General features: G+C 39.8%; 1 protein-coding gene across 4 annotated transcripts; it reads right to left on the bottom strand.

The window, feature by feature from the left end:
- Positions 1–1,769: 1,769 nt before the first annotated feature.
- Positions 1,770–15,191, bottom strand: kmt5c (lysine methyltransferase 5C). Of its 4 annotated transcripts, none has more exons than XM_037088265.1 (10): positions 14,833–15,191; positions 14,203–14,335; positions 13,060–13,225; positions 12,798–12,907; positions 12,502–12,665; positions 11,135–11,154; positions 10,763–10,899; positions 10,457–10,629; positions 7,682–8,764; positions 1,770–3,523 (listed from the first exon to the last, which is right to left on the bottom strand). In XM_037088265.1, the coding sequence occupies exons 2-10, from the start codon at positions 14,313–14,315 to the stop codon at positions 3,336–3,338; spliced, it is 2,154 nt and encodes a 717-aa protein (XP_036944160.1). In that variant the 5' UTR covers positions 14,316–14,335; positions 14,833–15,191; the 3' UTR covers positions 1,770–3,335. The 4 variants fall into 4 exon arrangements, with proteins under 4 accessions (XP_036944160.1, XP_036944159.1, XP_036944158.1 ...); XM_037088266.1 differs by lacking the exon at positions 1,770–3,523 and adding an exon at positions 7,348–7,584; XM_037088264.1 differs by having other exon boundaries at positions 1,770–8,764; positions 10,469–10,629.
- Between the last annotated feature and the right edge of the window lie 3,787 nt (positions 15,192–18,978).

Consider the following 18,978-nt stretch of genomic DNA (forward strand, 5'->3'; position numbering starts at 1 on the left):
ATATATATATATATATATATATATATATATATATATATATATATATATATATATATATATATATATATATATATATATATATATATATATATATATATATGTACCAAGAAAAGAGTGCCAAAGGGTACAATATATTATATCATTTCAAGACCAAAGATCACCAAGAAGTATATCAATTAACAATTTAATGGCATATATAACAATATAGTGGATTCAGATGATTAATTTTAATATTAATACTTACAGCTGACTGGATCTTCCACCACTGGTTAAAAGTCATCTTTTGATAAACTGGAATAGATTTAATGGGTGCATAAAACAATGCAGCATAAACCTGTGTACTCTGTTATGACAGCAGAGAAACACTGTTTTAAATATTTATCCTGTGTGTGTCACCATTTTTTTTCCCCCCGTGGTTTTTCTGTCCCTTTAACTGAACCATCTCCAAGACCTTCCCTCACTACTATAAGGGATAATCCCTCCCTCTCTTTCCATCCTCATTATGAGAAAAACTGGTATACTTGGCACCAGAATTAACTGCTCTGCTGCTACTGAGAGCTGGAAAGAAAAGCAGAAGTGGGTCACGCACTGGAGGAGAAGCGGGGATCGAAGCAAAGAACACAAATGCTGGTTAGGTAGGATGAAAGCGCAGGTAGAGGGGGAGGAGGGAAACACTGAGCTCCACACCAGGAGGATGAGCCCTCGCCCCCAGCTTTGAAATCAACCAGAGGAATACAGAAGAAAATCTTAAGCGACAGGTGTAAACAACTTTCTCTGCTGTCTTCACTGCAGCTTATGACAAATATGTAAGGCCACAAGAACAGCTCAAATGTCAACATTTCATCTTAGTGTCTATTTAACAGTGGCAAAAGTACCAGAGCCACATTGTGTTAGCATTAAGTAATACTCAAATTAACAAAATTAAAAGTGTTTATCATGGAAGAATCATATATTAATGTCTTATCAATGGATTAATGTGTAAGCATTAGTTTAATGTTGTTTTTTGTGGGTCTAATTCTAACTATTTTATACACTGCTGGGTAGCTCAGTACATAATACATAATCACTTTATAGTTGATTATATAAGAGTTTTTTTTTTAATCAATATTTGAAAGCTTTCTCATGTTAAGCGTACCTCTGAATTTCCAAGAAGTAGTCTATAAAGTAGGATAAAAGGGATTACCCAAATTATTTTACTAGGGTCTTAGTTACTTTTGACCATTTATATGTATTAGTTTTATGAATCAATGTCAGGTAAAGACCATTTAAGCAAATTATATGGTACTTTCCATTATTTCCAATATTTTATGACACTTCTAATCAAGAAAATAATCATTCATTGAAGCCTCAATCTAAATCCAAATTACAATGGAATGTAAAGGTATGTCAATATATTTGGGCACATAGAGAAAGTGACAAATGCATCACAGCCTTCAGAAGTAGTACAAGTATTGAAATGGATGTCTTAATCAATCAACTAATAGATTATATAGATAACCAATCAAATTAACAAGCTTGTCTTCATCCATTCACTTCAATTTTCTCTGATACAACTGAAGGAGTTGTACCACTAATGGATTTATAATTACTTCCACCAAGGAGATTACGTTCTCACATGTCTCGGTTTGTTGGCTGGATTGTTAGCAGGATTACACAAAAACTATTTAACGGACGTCCCTCAAAAGGCGCCGATAATGTGAAATATCTATGTGAAAACAATGTCATCCAGAGAAACGCAGACAATTAAAATCAAAGAGGAGTCAAAGAGAGAAAATACAAAAAAAGAATTAAGCGTCTTTAATTATATAGGCTACATTTGTACATTTCTACAGCAGACTTTCAGTAAGACTAACTGCCAATTAGAAAAGAGACAGAGAAAGTTTTACCTGTAACAACTGAAAAACTGGGTAACATGTCAAAAAGGCTCTGAAATTAAATTCTCAATGTAAATATTTAGCTCAGCATTTTGTCCCATTAAATAATAATAAAAAACATTTAATAGTTTGAACAATCAATGTGAAATATAAATTACATTAAAGCACCATTTCAAGGATGAGGATATTAAAATAAATAATTGGCCTTTCCATATCAAGACAGTACATTTCATGGTAGTAATGTAATGGCTGTGCAGTCACACCCAACACTCCTCCCCATCAATGTCAAAAGGGTTTAACATATAGTACATCATGACATGAGGGGAGTGCTCGCTGTGACTGCGCAGCCAACAGCAAATAACTCTGCTTACAATATAAACACCTATTAATGTGTAGCTCCAACAACAAAATAACAGAGACTGTAACCATTGATGTCGATGAACAAATTTTCTTTCTGTTCTTTCCATGTAATAATCATTAACACCTTTGAAAATAAAAGGCCAAGAAGTGACAAAAGTTAGTTACTCTGTCAGAAGATTGTCAATTTTCTTAATGTAACATGGAAATATCGCAATGTTTCTCTTAAAACATCCAATCTCATTAAAAAGGTTCTCATGTTGTACTTTGCCTTAACTGGCCTGAAGAAGCAATATTGCAGTTTCTCCCACTCACTCACTCATTCACATAGGTATGTCTTCACTCAGAATATATATTGTGTCACGGCAGGAAATCACCTTACTGTTCATGCACAAACCGCTCATTGTTGCAACGACTAACGATCTTACTAAATTTTGGTAGAGCAACCATCACACAATCAGGTACCATAACACACCTTTTACTTTGATCCCTCGAGACCTGCCTGCCAACTGCATGCACACTCTGGCACGCAGATTTTACACACACGACATGAGAAAAGAGCTTACTGTGAGTATAAAAAACGAGGGTGAACTGTTTTTAAACAGGTGCTTCAAAAAGTCACAAGAACATATCAAAGACTGAGGCACAAAGCTGCCTTTTAAAACCAATACAAGTACCAGCGACCAATAATGGTGCTCCTGTCTCTACTGCCATACATGGTATAGAAAATTCATACAGCTATGTTACAGTACAGTAAAAGGGGTTTTTTTTTATGTTTACAGGGCGTTATAGTTCAAACTCCTTGTCACAAATATATTAATGCTTTGTTCTCTTTACGCATTCTTAATTTGGTATTCTCGGCAAATTGTAGTGGATATTTCATTTCAAAATCACGCAGTAGTTAAAACGCGGCCGCTGTACAGAAAACCCTGTACAAGTAATTTATATATTAACAGTCCAAAATAATGATTTAGAAAAATGTGTGTCAATCAGTCAGCGGGATTTCATAACTGGCAGACTTTGAATTACAGTGTTTACAAAACTCCCCCCCCCCCCCCAAAATATATTCTTGGATCCACACTTGGTGACACTGGTGGGTATAAATCAATCTGAGTACTGGAGATCTAAGTCTACTGTGCCGTCCGTCACCACTAGCCTCACTCTCTTGGGTTTTGCAGGACCCATGGAGTGAGACGTAGTAGCAGGTCCATAGTGTGGTGGCCCTTGATGGTCTCCAGGCTGACACTGTTGCTGCATGTCCTTCCTGCAATGGTCGTCCTGCCCTTTGAGCCCTGAAAACCCGCCCAAGGAAAAAGATGCTGGGTTAGAAAGCTGAGGTCCACAGGGCTCGAGAACCAGCCGCCCTTGGGTGCCCGAAGGCTCCATCAGGCAGTGGTAGGTGTAGTTTGTCGAGCCTAATCCAGAATAACCCTCAGCCCCGTCCCTGAGACCCAGGGTCAACGAATGATCTCCACTGAAGTTTAGAACGTATGGAGGACCCTGATAGCCGTAAGGGAAAGAGGCTGAGGACTGACTCTTGTTTGCTGGTGCTGGTGTACCAGGGGGTGTACTGTGGTTCACTTGGGGGCTGTTGTGCTGAGAAATGGGCGAAAGAGAGGAGCCAAAACTAAAATCAAAAGGGTCTTGCTGGGTGTAACATGGCTGGTGCTTGTCTGAAGTCGGCATGGTGGATTTATCCTGCCTTAAAATCTTTTCTTGAGGTGAAGAATAACTGTCAGACATTTTGGTAGGAAAGAAGGGTCTTTGCAGCACTGAATGGTTTCTGTATGTCATGTCGACACTTTCATGTTTGTCAGATGACATCTTAATTTTACTAAAAGACTGAGGGAAAGAGGAGTGTGTTTTGTTGAAATGAGGGCTGGACCTGCTGGGGTTGTTCGGGGAAACTAGATGGCTGACATCTTTTCCAAACCCCTGAAGCGTGATGCTGCCTTTATGATGACTGTCTGCACTAATGCCAAGTTTCTTCTCGAGATCACCTTGTTTCGGACCAAGTGTTCTGGATGTGACGGTCGGGCTGCCAGCAGCCATGGTGTCTCTACCAGGTGCACTATATAAATTCTGACTCGGGTTGCCCCCTTGAAACTTTAAGACCCTGTGAATAACTGTAGAGTTTTTCTCGTGGAATTTGAAGGGGCTGTCGGGATGATTGGGAGTTCTCACAGTGAAAAGTTGAGGAGAGAGTAATTTGTTGGGCATTTGAGGTGCTGGGGCAGGTTTTGTTAAGCAACTCTGGGGCACTCTGACTGTGTTTGGCTGACTACTTACAAAAGGCTGGGGTTTGTTGGGAATGGATACACGATGGAAGGGGCCCTGGGCCCTAAGGTTAGACTGGGGCTGGGTTTTTGACTGACTGGTGCTCGGCTTGACGTTTAAGGGGTGTTGGGCTAAAGCAGCAGGAGTTTCAAGTGTAACAGAAGATGACGTTGCACCAAAAAAACGAGGCTTGCCAACTACCGATATGGGCTGAGATTTGAGGTCTTCTCTGGGCAGCCTCATTCCTGGATTTTTATTTATAATACGATCTCTAGCAGCCAAGTCAGAGTTGCCAAGAGCTGAAAAACTGAAACTGGGGTTGGGCAGGTTTCTGTCTTTGGAGTTATCCTTCGTTTCACATTCCAGAGGAACAGAGTCACTTTTGGAAGAAATCAAACCTGGGAAAAACTGCAGATCCTCACTGGTAAAGTTATTTCCTGGACTGGGAGGGCCAAGGTATGGTGTTTCAGTGGTCCATGTATCAGCCGGGCTGTGCGAGAGCGGGCTGCTGAAAGGATCTGTGGGTGGATCCAGTGAACACAAATCTGATGGGGAGGATGGAAGTATATTTTGTGGTTGGTAATACCCCTCAAAGTTGAGACACTGAAAGTCCAGAATATCATCGCAGCAGTTTGTGAAGCTAGGCTCACCGGACAGCATGTTATCTGCTGTTGTGAATGGAGGAGACTGGGACGGAGGCTGGATGACAGAATTAGAAGCACCCGAGCAAGCTGTTGGCTTTTCCAAAGTCTGAGATGAGCACAAGCCCTCGGAGAGCTTCGAGAGACTGTTGTCAATTTGTTGGAGAGTGTGACTAAGACAAGTGGTGGGTGTTTCTACAGGCCCACACTTGCGCGGTCTCTCCATTTTGTGCCTCGGTTTCCTTCCTCCGCTGTTCATCTCTGGCCTTTCAATGACTGTATGTGCAGCTGAAGATATCGCTTCAGTTTTATTGTCATTAAGAGGGGAAGACAGAGACAGTGGTGACAGAGATAAGGAAAATGGAGGCGGTTCTGCTTTCAGGAGGGCTGAGTTGCGGTTCACTCTCAGCGAAGATGGGCACTCTTCTTTCAGCTTGCTGAAATCAAGACATCCTTTTGTTTGTTTTGCAAAAATGTGACCCTTCATCTCTTTTTTAACATCAGGCTCAATCTTAAATTCCACTTCTCTGAGCTCCTCTTTGCTGTCCACCTCCCAAATATCCTCAACCTTTCTGCGTAGTTTAAGGACAGGTAATGGAAGACCATTTGAATCATATTCAGGCTGCAGTTTCTGTTGTGACCCACTTTCAAACAAGCAGCAAGTCTTTAAACGATCTTCAATTTTGGTTTCTTGCCCTACAGCTGACAACACGTCACCATCATTTCTATGACTCTCGATTTTTTCAGCCAGCAGCTTGACTCCATCCTCAAGGTCTCCATCAAGCTTTTCTTTCATTTCTACTTTGTCATCAGCTGTTTCACTGGCTCCAGATACAATATGAGGTTCATTTCCTGACTTTCCATCGTTGACATGCCTGGAGCCACAAAGCCTCTCACCTCTTCTTTTCAAACGATGCAACCTGTTCTTTGACTTCCTACTAGCATGCACATGAGCCTGGGCTGCCTCCATCTCCATATTTAAAACTGATACAGAATCCATGATGGCTTTAAAAGGATCACATGCCACCAACTCATCTCCCTTTTCTATCTTTAATGCTATATCTTCAAGTCCTGCTCTTTGCATCTCCCACACTCTCCCTCTCCTCCTCTTAAAACGAATCTTAAAATCAGTTTCAGGCTTAGTGTCCTCCAAAACACTTTGCTGGATTAAGCTTTCCACCTCATCATCTGTTTGAGATTCATTTGGACTTGCACTTCGACCACACTGCTCTCGGATTTCAGCAGGATCTTCGTCTCGTTTGTCCTCTGGAGGTTTATCACACTCTAGTGTCTCAGTATTGACGATATCATCCTGTTTACTCACTAATTTACTCTTTTGAACTTTCCTCAATAAATGGCCTCCTTGAACTTCATTAGCTCGGGACCGAAGCACTCGGTTAAAAGTTGTGATCCTTTTGGGGGTTAACCTCTGGATTTCTGTTCTCCTCACTCTACCATTAACATCTTTTTTCACTTCGCTACTGTCCTCTGAACACGTACCAAGACCCTGCCTCAGCTCTGCCGATGAATTTAATTCAATGAGTTCTTTAGGAGCTTGATCTGAAGCAGAATTCAGAACTTGATCAGAGTCTATTTCCACAGAACTGCGAAACGTACGTTTCTTCAGAGGTATGTTGGACTGTATGTGTGCCTGCGGAGTGGATTCTGAATACAGATTAGTTGTGGCTTTTTCTGAAATTTGTGTCTTATGAGGTAGTGGGTTGAAGCAGGTAGCCAGTGGGTTAATATGTCCCTGTGGTGACTGAAGCTGCGAAGTGTCCTTACTCAGCTCCGTCTTTGCTGGAGCTGTATCGTCTTTGCTCAAGTGTCCCTTGGTGCTTTGCTTACCTTCTGCTTTCGTTTTCGCTGCTCTTGGCCTCATCTTTCGTCGTCTCATAATCCTCCTCTGCACCGAACACTGGTACCTGCCTCCATTTATTTCAGTCTCTTCTTCTTCCTCCTCGGCAGTCTGTATTTCTTTGGAGGCCAAGGTAGAAACCCCTCTTCCTACAATATCTGCATGTAATCTTTCATCTATTAGGGATTTATCTTTTCTTAAAATATCAGATAGCAGAACCTTCGCCTGCTTTATGACGATATCTTCTTCATGCCTACACACATGCTGTTTAATCACACACCTTGCTTTCTGCTCTGATAGCCTATCAACTCCCTCTTCCTTACATGCTTCTTTGACTTCATTTCTAGCACCCTGCTTATCATTTTGCCCTCTGGGTTTTTCACTGGACATTTCTTTACATTCAGACTCTTCTAGGGCTTTGTTACCTTTACATTCCACAACTTTAACTGCTGCATTTCTCTTTTCTTCCAGCCCTTCAATTTTGCCTTTTACAATGTCCTGCTGCTCCTCTTGTAAATCATCTTTTCCTTCTGACAAAGTTTGTATTTCGATAACCTTGTCAGTCGCCCCCTTCTCCCTGTGGGAGAAATCACCAACAGATTCACTTGCTTGTCGCTTCCTTACATTTACTTTATCTACAGCCTTGAAAAACATCTCCCTCACCCCTCTGTTACCTTCAGCTGTACCGGTCTCTGAACTGCCTCCCTGCTTCTGCTGCGATCTGGACACTCTCCTTTCTGCCTGTACTCTCAGAGGCGCTGGTCTATGCACCTGCCTGCTCCTTCCTTTTAGCACCACACTTCCTTTCTTGTATTGAGAGGCCTTTTCTGCTTCTATGCTTTGCGGCACTGATAACCTTGTTAGGCTGACTGTAAGGTATTGCTTCAGTGATATGAGTCCACTGTCCCCAGCTTTCTGCAATATATCCGTGACACTCTGACAAACTTCTAACAGGGATGAAGCTCCGGTGGGCTTTAGCTCCGACGGTTCCGCTGCTTGATTGTGAGCCGTGTTGGTGCTGCTGGATTCAACGCTGCTGCACTTGTTGGTTTGTTCAGCAGCTAGATTCTGAGTTGTGTCCTTGCTGCACTTGTTTTTGCTGTCTGCTGTTGCCTTCTTATTCGTCTCTGCTGTAGCTTTCTTAATCGTCTCGTTTTTTAATGCATTGCAGTTATTGTCAATTTCAACAGGCTGACAAACAGTTGTAGTGTTGACTGTTTTACTGGACCCTGTTTGATGTGTGATTGGGGTTTTAACCATGTTTCTTTCTCTCGAAGAGGTCCTCCTCGGAACTGCCAGCTTATCTACAACTTTAACAGACTTTCCGTTAACGCCTGCGCTTCTTGCTGCAGGTCTACTTTTCTGATGGGCAGACATGGAGGAATTTAGAGTGAAAGGCTTCAAGTTTACCTCACTTTTGCTATTTTCTTCACCAGTCGAATTTAGTTCACTCAACTCGTTACCCTTCAGCTTCACTTCCTCCAGTTGCTGAAGTAAGGCTCTTTCTTTGCTTTTTGGATCCTTACAATTGAGTAAGAATTCCACTGAGTGGCGTCGTACTTTGATTGTAAGGTCCTTCAGAGTAACTTGGGATAAATGAGGAATCGTCCTCCACTGTTTGACTGTAGAGGAATTCAATGGGTGCTTTCCTGATAGTCTGTGCTTCTCTCGTCTCCACTTTTTTGTTTGACAAAATTTTCTGTTCTTCAAGGCATTTCTCCTCATCTGCTGGGTAAAGGAATTCCTTGAAGGGATGGCTATGAAGGAAAGACAACAACAAAGAAGCAGTTAAACTTGCAGCTGCTGGATACAAGCGCACCTCTTTTGCTAATGTCAATGTTTAATCAACATATGCAGTGCATGAAAATAAAGCTTATTTACACGATGAAAACATTGACATTTTATAGTATGAATCACAAAAAATGTGATTCAAGTGACCAACCCATTAAACTGCTCTCACTAAATGTGATCTATTCAATAATTTACAGAACAGAACACATCGAGGAAGCCTGTGGTGCCAACAAAGCACTTGATGCTTGAAAAAAGGTGAGGGATAAAAGTATTCAGGGCGTACACTCATGCTGTAATATTTACAGTCAGCATCAGTGAAATACATCGATGATAATATTTCTGCAGTTCTGCAATACCTGTGGTTAGTGCCCTGTTTTATTTATTACCATTTATTTAACTATCATTACTCACTGTTTTATTTCACGTATTTTAAGTAGCTGGATGTGTGTGTGTGTGTGTGTGTCCATATCTTATTATTTGGACTGAGAACTGTGTTTTATCCCCTAAAATTATTATTTTAGAGTTTTAAACAATTTGGTCATGATGCTGTTTTTTTTTTCACAGACGTCATCAAACTTGAAGTACACCTCTTAATTTTCTGTGGTTACACAAGTATATGCTCCATCAAGTGCTGAATTACTGTTCTGTCCTAATAAACTAATTAAAACAAGGTAAACAGAAGTCCCTTAATATTACATACCAGCTACGTAAGCTATTTCAGTGAACTTGTTTGCAGATTTCTTGATATTTGACTCCTAACGTCAAGAAGCAACACGATCTGCCCTCTAAAACAGGCCCAGTGTACCTGTAGATCATATTTCAAACATGTGCTTTAAGAGGCTACCGTGGACATAGACAAATATAGATGTAGTCATTTCCAAAGAGTGAGACAAAACTGTTCATTAAGAGCTGCCTGACTGCATTAGCTTGATCTTGTTTCAGATCTAAAACAGTACAAAGAGGCGTCTGCTGGACTTGATTAGTGGAAATGATCCAAGGCAGACAATGCAAGTTGCAAATCAGTTAAAAAGGTCACTGAATCCCATCATGTTTTATACATGCAACGATGCCATCAATATGATTAAAGCTTCACCATAATTGTTTGCACATTTGTCACCATCATTCAGGTTACATTACAAGCAAAAATAGAAAAACATTTGTGGTAAGAACTTCAAAATCATAGTGAATATTCTTAGATCTTCAACAGGTTATATCTAACAATTCTGACAGTTCTGAGCTCTGTGTTGTTGGTCTATCACTAAAGTTGTAAATATAAAGTCATCTGTGTCATCTGACTTTTTACAAAAAGTATATTAAACTGTATTTTGTTGTCTTAATCAGGATGTATGGCTGTTTTAAAGCTGAATTTCCAACAAAGTTTGCACACATTCTGTGCTGAGTGGTACAAATAAGCAGAAATGGTTGGCCTTACGGCTTTCAATTTGATGGTGCATTTAACAACCACTGAAGTGATGAGTAAACTGTTGAGCTTTTAGCATTATGAGCTGTTATTCTTGACATTACTGCTGTGTAATTGCCTTGTGCAGCTAATATTCCTGTTAGTGCGTCTTGAGCCATTTCTGTAGTGCTACTTTTTGTTTTTCGGTTAACAAGTATTTTGAGAAAGACCATTTCAGAGAAAATCCTAAAGTGGTTACCTTTAAAGATACCTGAGTGTAATCCTGGTATTATCGGCCTTGCAGGAAAGTGACTCTTCTCTCTGTGATGACGAAGATATCTCTCTCTCAGTCTGTACTTTTGGCCCACAGGGTCCTTTGTTTCTTCACATTCAGGCTGCTTCCCTCGATGTTTGAAGTGCCCCTCGCCGTTCCTGAAGAATAGTTAAAAATCACAAATTTAAATTGCAACATCTGCCAGTTTTTTTCATAACAAACTCTTTACTTTTGAGAAATAAAAATAACAAGCTATGAAACAGACACTGTCTGATCGGATGGTGGACACACCTTTCACAGGTGCAGCATTCACACATTTCATTGCCTTCCCCAAAAAAGCTGGCACCATAGTAACAGGTGATCTCCTCCCCAGGTGAGATGGGTCGAATCACTTCAACACAAGCGATATTCTTCTCACCAGGGAGAAACTGGGCGGGTGAAAAAGGGAGAGAGGAAAAAAAAATCAGCCGAAGACAAAAGGTTGGTGGCCCATGGGATACACACAGAGCAGGTGTTATTCTGCAACTAAAATATAAATTTCACCATGCAACATTTCAATATAATTAACTCAACTTGTGCAATAAGATGTAAATATCTGTCAGAGTAATACTTCAATCTCAACATATTCAGTCTTGCATGTAATTAATAAATATTGCTGTTTACCTTGCAGTTTGGCTTGCAGTCTTCAATACAGGAAGGAGGAATAAAGAGAGAAAAACAAAAAGATAAAAGACTTTAAGTTATTAATTAAATCACGACAATGAATAAAGGACTCAGCCCTTTGTTGATCGGCTTGCTTGTGTTAAATTAATTTTGCAAAGGCTCAAAGGATAAGCTGATTAACTCTCAGTGTTAAGAGATCTTGTCAGAAAGCTCTGAGTGGACCGAAGAATTAACTGTAATCTATAATTTCATTGGACTTTTCGTATACATTACAATTCTGTTCACACTGTGCTGACACAGATCACTGTGCTTGTGCTTAACTGCTATAACTGATGTTTGACAAAATGTTCACATAATGAAATTATGAATTTAAAAAAGAAAAGTGTATTATAAACCGGACAAGGGCTGCGACTAAATATTATTTCATTGTTGATCAATCTGTGTTTTTTTCTCTTCTGGTTAAAGCATTAATCATTTGGTCAATACAAAATATAATGTGTTCATCACATTCACCCAGAGGACTGGTTTTAATGTCCTTTTTTGTGCAACTGATGAATCAAAAATCAGCAAATATTCACATTTCAGAAGCTGGAACCACTTACATTTTTGTTTTAGTGGTTATGAGACTAATTTTCTCTCAATCAAAGAATAAATGAATCAATTAACATAAATTACCAACTAATTAAATTGTGTTGAGAGGAGTGATGCTAATGAAATAGTCAGAAATGAAGCAACACACTCATGGAGAAAAATAACTAAACAAGATGGATTGTATGATGTGTCTGGATTCTGATCAATGAACATAAACAGCAATTCTCTATTCAGAAGTTTCTGTAGTGGTGTTGTCAAAAAGTACTGAAATATATATTTGAAATACTCATATTTACATGTCGATATTAGTTGCTTTTTTTTCCTCACCCCTCTTGACACACCCTAGAAGTAAACAAACTGAGATGCTTCATGATTCACATACAGTACAGACTTTATAATTTTTTTTTTTTTAATTAAAAAAAAATCTGAAATTGTAGTCCCTCAATGTTGTGGCAGTTCTGCTGTGGTATTGAATATTGCTATTTTTCAAGGTATTGTACTGAATCTGTGTATGAAAGTAATGAAATCATTAACAAACATAATTAGAAAAAGAAAGGCTTATTGTTGAACAGAGGCAGCGTCTAATCTTGTTCTTTGAAAGTTGGTATTTGGATTACATTGTGTTGACATTTGGATCACAAACTGTGCCTTTAAGATTTACGCCCGGCAGGTGACAATGTTGTGCTGATAAAACTCACAGGTGGTGGTGCTCCTATCAGCTATGAAAATTTGTTTGAGTGTTGAAAAGAATGAGTCATGAATGCACACAAACGCACCGTGGTTAATAAAAGCTGCAGGCCCGAGCCAGAGCTGAGCGCAGCGTTTGCGCGTGGAATACATCACACTGAAGTCGTTGACTCCTGCCCTCAGGACAGCACTGTCAGCGGGGCTCAGTTCTGCTATGCAGCCCAGCAGGACCTCCACCCGCTCTCCTGCAAACCTACGGAGGAACAATTCAAGCATCACATATCCACTCTCAACCAAAAAAAAAAAAAGCAGTCCAGGACATACAGCACTCAGTGCATCTACACACAGACTTGAGAGATACAATGTTAAGAGTGTGAGGGATTACCAGTGCCTTGTTGAGGTTATCTTTGCTCCATTGGTCTCTGATGAGTATCTGTCGCAGGACTCTATCTTGATACCACTATCCAACAGGAAGGCACTGAGGTAGCGATACACCTGCAGACATCAAAGAATGTTTAGTTTGCATTCAAGGGACAAATTCAAGAATCAACTGTAGGTTTCTATGCACAGATACTTAAAGAGGGAGAAATCCATGAGTTTTTTTGCTAGATTATTTTATTCATTCTAATCTGTCAACATATTCTTACATGTTGCCTCAGCAGTTCCTGACGATGGCTTCCCAAAGCATTGAAGTAGTCGCCAGCCGGTTCACCGACTGTCAGCGCCTCAAACGTAGCATTGAAGTCATGCGTACGCTGAAAGCGCAACAGGGTCTCTTTGAGATTACCCCATCGCCGGATCTCTGGTGGGGGACTAAAACAGAAAGGCAAATGACAGCAAAAAAGAAGAGCAGAAAAAGTTACAGGATAAAGTCTGAACACAGCTGGTGTTTGTCTAAGACATGCATGATGTCTTGATTTTTAGATTTACTACATCCCCATGTATGCTTTAAATCATGTTACACTTTCGTGTTCAGGCTTGTTCGTTAACACTTCTTGGTATGATCAAAGAGAACACAATATATTGATAAAAATTCATTCTTTCATTTCCATTACTTGATATGCCCAGAGAACCTAAGCTCATGAACACAACTAAATCAATCAGCAGTTAAATTCAAGACTAAATATAATCACAAAGACATGTTTAAATTGAGAATAGGATTGTTAATTCTTTGTGCATCTTTCCCAGCAAAACCATTCAATTGTATTTGAATATTACAATCTGTCAGAAAACGTATCTACCTTCATAATGAATTAGAAAAGATTAAAAACATAAATTCAACTTGCTTTAAAAAAATGTTTAAATTAATCTATACTAACAGCTAGCATTATCTTATCATAGAATATTAGATTCTTTCCTGCACAGAAAATCAAGTTGCATCACACTTGCAGCCACAATGTTTTAGAAGCACAAATCAGCACATGGTGGAAACAAATCACAATATTATTACAGTTCCTGCAGTTCAATTGTTGTGGTGAGTTAACCAATAGTTTTTAATACACCCACTTAAATAGTAAATGCAGCTGACCCTGAGCAAGAGTAACCTGCAGATATAGGACAGTGAACTTTTGCTATTTACACACAATCTTAGGAATAGGCGTCAGTTAACAAGAGACCTTAGGGACAGGTCTGGGTGTCATTACATGTCAATCAATGTCGAATTAAACATACAAAAATTACAGAACAGAAAAGGTAAGAATAGTTCTGCAACAACTGTTTATTGTAAGATGTTAATTCGGCTTGATTACAGTGTAAATGCGCGCCCTGGCTTTTCTTGAGTGACAGGTTACCTGATATTCATTTTATGTGTGCTGAAACCCAGAAGAGGGTCCAGCACCAAACCGGTGGCCAGGTCATCGGTCTCACACAGCTCCTTCACACTCATTCTAGTGCATCCGTCCATTGCCTCCCACCATCAGCATGCTGCGATCACAGGGTCAAAATAACGCCGTGTCAACAATAGCAACAACAATAACAACAACAAACTACAATCATCATGAGTTGTGCGCGCCAGCTGATCCAGTCAGCGAGTGATATAGCACTGGCATAACATTAACGATAGTTACTTGATCACTTGCTAAAGTTGGCCCACAAGCCCGTATTACAACCCGATCTCTATCTGTATCTTTTGTTTGTAAAAACCGGCAAATGTAATGTCGGGTGTAAGTTAGGGCTGTCACTGGGATACCCGTTTGTTTCACAGGCATATTAGCTTAGCACATCGGCTTGCTGGCAATATGCGCTAGCTTATCAGCTGAGGAGTGGGGAAGCTAACGCTGTAGTAGCACTGGCGGTCCGCAGCTAACGGAGCTAACATGACTGCATCAGATTGTTGATCAAATTCAGAGACTGTGAGCTGACCTGTGCAGCGATGTAATCTCACAGTGATGCATGCTGGCAATGCGGTTTTCGAAACGTACCTGGGAGTCTTTAGTAGTCAACGAAAGTCTCGTCGGATAGACAATTTATCGCAAGCTACTCGCTTGCTCTGGCTCCCGTTCGCCTGGCAGGGAAAGTTAGCCTAGCAACATAACCAGCTAGCTTTCCGCCGTCTTGCTGGGGACCCCGGGCGCGTACGAAAATGGAGTCTCCTCGTCACTTCTAGAAATTGTTGAATTGTTGATGACTGAAAATCCGAGACTAAATTACAAAAACAGACATGCACCATGCACGACGACAAATTAGCTGAAATTGTAGGCCTATATGTTATGTAGCTTGCTAGCTAGCTTTGCACAACGTTCATCTAGTAGCAAAAGTTGATGGGCACTGTCCAGTGCAACCGAACTATTTTTGGCCACGCCCCCGCGATGCGCTATTCGCTTAGGTCAAGGTCAATTTAACGAATCAAACCCAGTGGCAATATTTTCGGCTCTCTGATTGGTCAGTATTTTGTAGGTGGGGCCATGGGTTTCGGTTTATTATGTTGACGCTAGGAAGCATTTCACGAAATGCCTCACCCGTGCAGCTCCCCAGCCCTGGAGACCTGGCCATTCATTTTTGTCCTCTGTGGGAGACATGACACTGAATTCAAACACCATGCAGTCAATCTGAGTCCTAATGTACTGTGAAAAAGCACATCTTGTGCTTCCTGGCAATGCCACAGACAAAAGTGAGGCCAACAAAGCACATCTTTTTTTCAAAATGGCAGCACGTTTTATGGTAGTAAAGGAGATAAATGATTCAATTTAAAAAGGTATATATCTTTTTGTTTGTCATGGGGATGTTTTTCTTTTATTTGTTAGATTCTTAACTGTATCATATAGATATTTTCAAAGTGTGTATTGATTTTAAGCCATTCAAAACCACATTAATGCACATTATATTCCAAGACAGTGGGACTTGTTTCATCTTATGACCAACTATTTTCCATATTTGGCTTGTAAAGAAGTTTTTTTTATTTACATAACATTTTAATTAGTGACTAAATAAAGATCTTGCGTAAGTGTTTTGGAGGGATATGATTTAATTTTGGACAATTTATTACAAATGACAGGCTGTAACAAAGGATTAAGCAGAGAGCTTTTATAATAAGCCAGTTTTAATGAGTAATGTAAGATTCATAGCTGAAATCACAATGTGGTCCATGTTAATAGGGCAAGGTTTTTGTTTGTTTGTTTGTTTGTTTGTTACATCATAGACCTTTGAATAACACTCATAAATTGGAGGGGCTTCACAACATCAAAAACACTAATAAGAGTTTGAGGCGCAAATTTATTAAATAGCCAATCAATCAAATTTGAAGGTTTTGGGTCGTGCTTACATTGCATGTGTTTACACCATCACCACATCATCTCCCACACTGTCTGAAATACAAATCTTTGATAACTGATACTGACTCCCCGATCGCTAGATAAAAATTGTGCCTTTGGAATCCATTGTGTCAAAGTCCAGGTTGGCAGATCTTGACATTCTAAAACAGATGTTAAAGTTGTTGCGAAGGTGAAACTTAATGGGGCTACAGGCCAAAAGCAAACATCTGTTGTACTGTATTGTTTGGTGATGCAAAATGCTACTTGGAGCCCCAGTTCCATTAACTGACTGACCTCCTGCTCAAACTGTCTCTGCTCGCCATGTTCAGATTATGAAAAAAAAACATTAATAAAAGGGATCCGACATATCTAAAGAGCATTTTATACAGACATTAATATAATGTTTTAATAACTTTTTCTTCATTTTCAGCCAGAAGCACCTGGAGGGCCAGCTTTGGCCTGTGGGTGCCACTTTGGGCCATCCCGAGTTAAACTATTCTATCTTGTTGCAAATCTATTTTAAGATGCAGACACTACATCTATAATTTTAATACATACAAATCACATCCATACTCCTCAGTTTACCAATAAAACCCTTCAAATGGCTGCACCCTCAAGGGATATTTAACCAGAGCATACCGAGGAAGGACTGGGATCTTGCCAGTAACTCGAGAGTTGAAATGTTTTGGAAATCGAGATGCCCGGCTGGACAACAATCCAGAGCAGTGTTACTGCATATTTTATTTAAGGGAGTCAAGGCATTTAAGCTCCCACAAAACATCATAAAACATCAGCCTGTCACCACAAAAGCTCTGCCGAGAGATTTCATGTGGCTGAAGAAATCAATCCATTACAGATTATGATCCAGTTTACAGTTATTAATGAGTCTATCCTTCTCCTCCCTAGCCCAGAGGGAAGTCGCTTGCACCCTTCAGATCCTTCACCCTTGTGAACACATTAATCAGGCTCTCCTGTCACTATCCAGTGACTCTAGCACTGTATATTCTTAGCTGCTCATACATTTATATAGCCTGTTCACACCACCCAAGCTATTGTTCGGCTTTTAAATTTGCAGTCTGATGAAGACTCACACATAAGTCTGATTCATAAATCAAGAGGGTTATTTATGGACTGACAGGTGGCGACTCCACTGCGGAGGACATCAGGCTGCATCGTCATGAACCGACAGGACCATCACAAGCATCAGTCCACCAGCCACCCGATGTGAATGTTGCAGGGACGGCAAATAACCCCACATCCGGTGTTTCATCAGGAACGATGGCTGCCAATTTTTTTTTTGGTTTTGTTTTTTTTGTTTTTTTACAAATTTGCAGCTTTTTTCAGTTACATTATAACTCATACGGAAGTCCCAAGGGGAAGTAAAGACATTTTTTTCCTTCTAGTGAGTATTACAAAAACAATAACTTAAATGAGCCTTACAAAACATTTGTATTTTCTCCAAAGTTGTTTTTTTTTAACTTGGTTTCACACATGAAAAAAAAATCACTCAGTTTCACATGAGGCAAAGAAGATTCCTCCTGAAATATTAATGCACATGAATTTCTTTCTTCCTCAAAAAATATTTCCTCCTCCCTCTCTCACATGAAAAAATAAATTGCTGTGTTTTCACAGATGGAAAAAAAATTTAAGGAACTCAGATCATCCTCGGAAAACTTTTTTTCCACCAGTTCTCAAGTCACTGACACAGGAGAGAAAACAATTTAGATTAGCCTTGTATCACCAGAAAAAAACTGTAAACTGTAAACTCACAAACATCATCTGTTTCCTATTTCTACTGTGGACTGTGGCTCAATTTCAAGTAACCACTCTAACATGTTCTTTAACGCAGTTGTTACGGCTCATTGCCTCTGAAATGTTCTCACCGCACTCCCAGCGTGCTTCACACTTATCAGCCCAGCAAGTGACAAAAAAACCCATAAAAGATAAGCAAAGGGGAAATGATACAGGCCTCGAAGACAGACGTAGAGCAAGCAAACAGTGCTGCCCAACCTCCGCCCCAGTTTTAAAAGAGAAGAGGAAGGAAGAAGCTGGAGGTGTGGATAGAGAAAGACTGTGTTGTCTTAAACAAGTTCACACTTACATGGCCAAATGAAATGCTCTTCTTTGATATGGTGAAGTGTTTGAGTGCTGCCTGAGCCAGGTGACATCTAATAAATAAATAAGTGAATACACACACAGGAAAAAAAAAAAGAAAAAAGAGGCCACCCATGCTCCTGACTCATGCAGGAGTGTTTGATAGACAGTGAAGTCAGCCTACGCCAAAAAAAAAAAAAAAGGAGAACAAATCAGCCTAAAGGCAGAAAAGACGTGTAAAAATTACAGTACTATGTTCCCGGTGCCGCTGCATGAGTCTTTTTCCAGCCGCTATTCTTTACGTGGCCAAGAAATGTTCAGATTCAATATTTCCCACACTGCAGTCATGAAAGAAAACCAGACACAAATATACAAATTCTATGTTTTATTTCTACCTTGTAACAGAGACAGTTGGTGACCGATTTTGAAAAGAAAAGAAATACAAATAAAAAATACAGTTAACTTCTGTTTTTTTTTTCTTAATTGTAATAATCTAATAATTTCATATCTACCCAGCGACAGTGCATGGTGCAAAACATCCCTGATCGATTAAAAAAATCCTACACTAATAAGCTTGCAGAATCTAGCGTTAAATTTGTCCGTAGAAACAATATGAACAACAAAAAAAAGTAATAATAAATGAGCAGATTCTTAGAGGTACTAACAGTAAATATAGAGTCAAACAATTTAAAAAAAATGTTAGAAGCAGAGGTTTGTACAGCT

This window comes from Acanthopagrus latus, chromosome 23 (genome assembly GCF_904848185.1).
Source record: "Acanthopagrus latus isolate v.2019 chromosome 23, fAcaLat1.1, whole genome shotgun sequence".
Lineage (NCBI taxonomy): Eukaryota > Metazoa > Chordata > Actinopteri > Spariformes > Sparidae > Acanthopagrus > Acanthopagrus latus.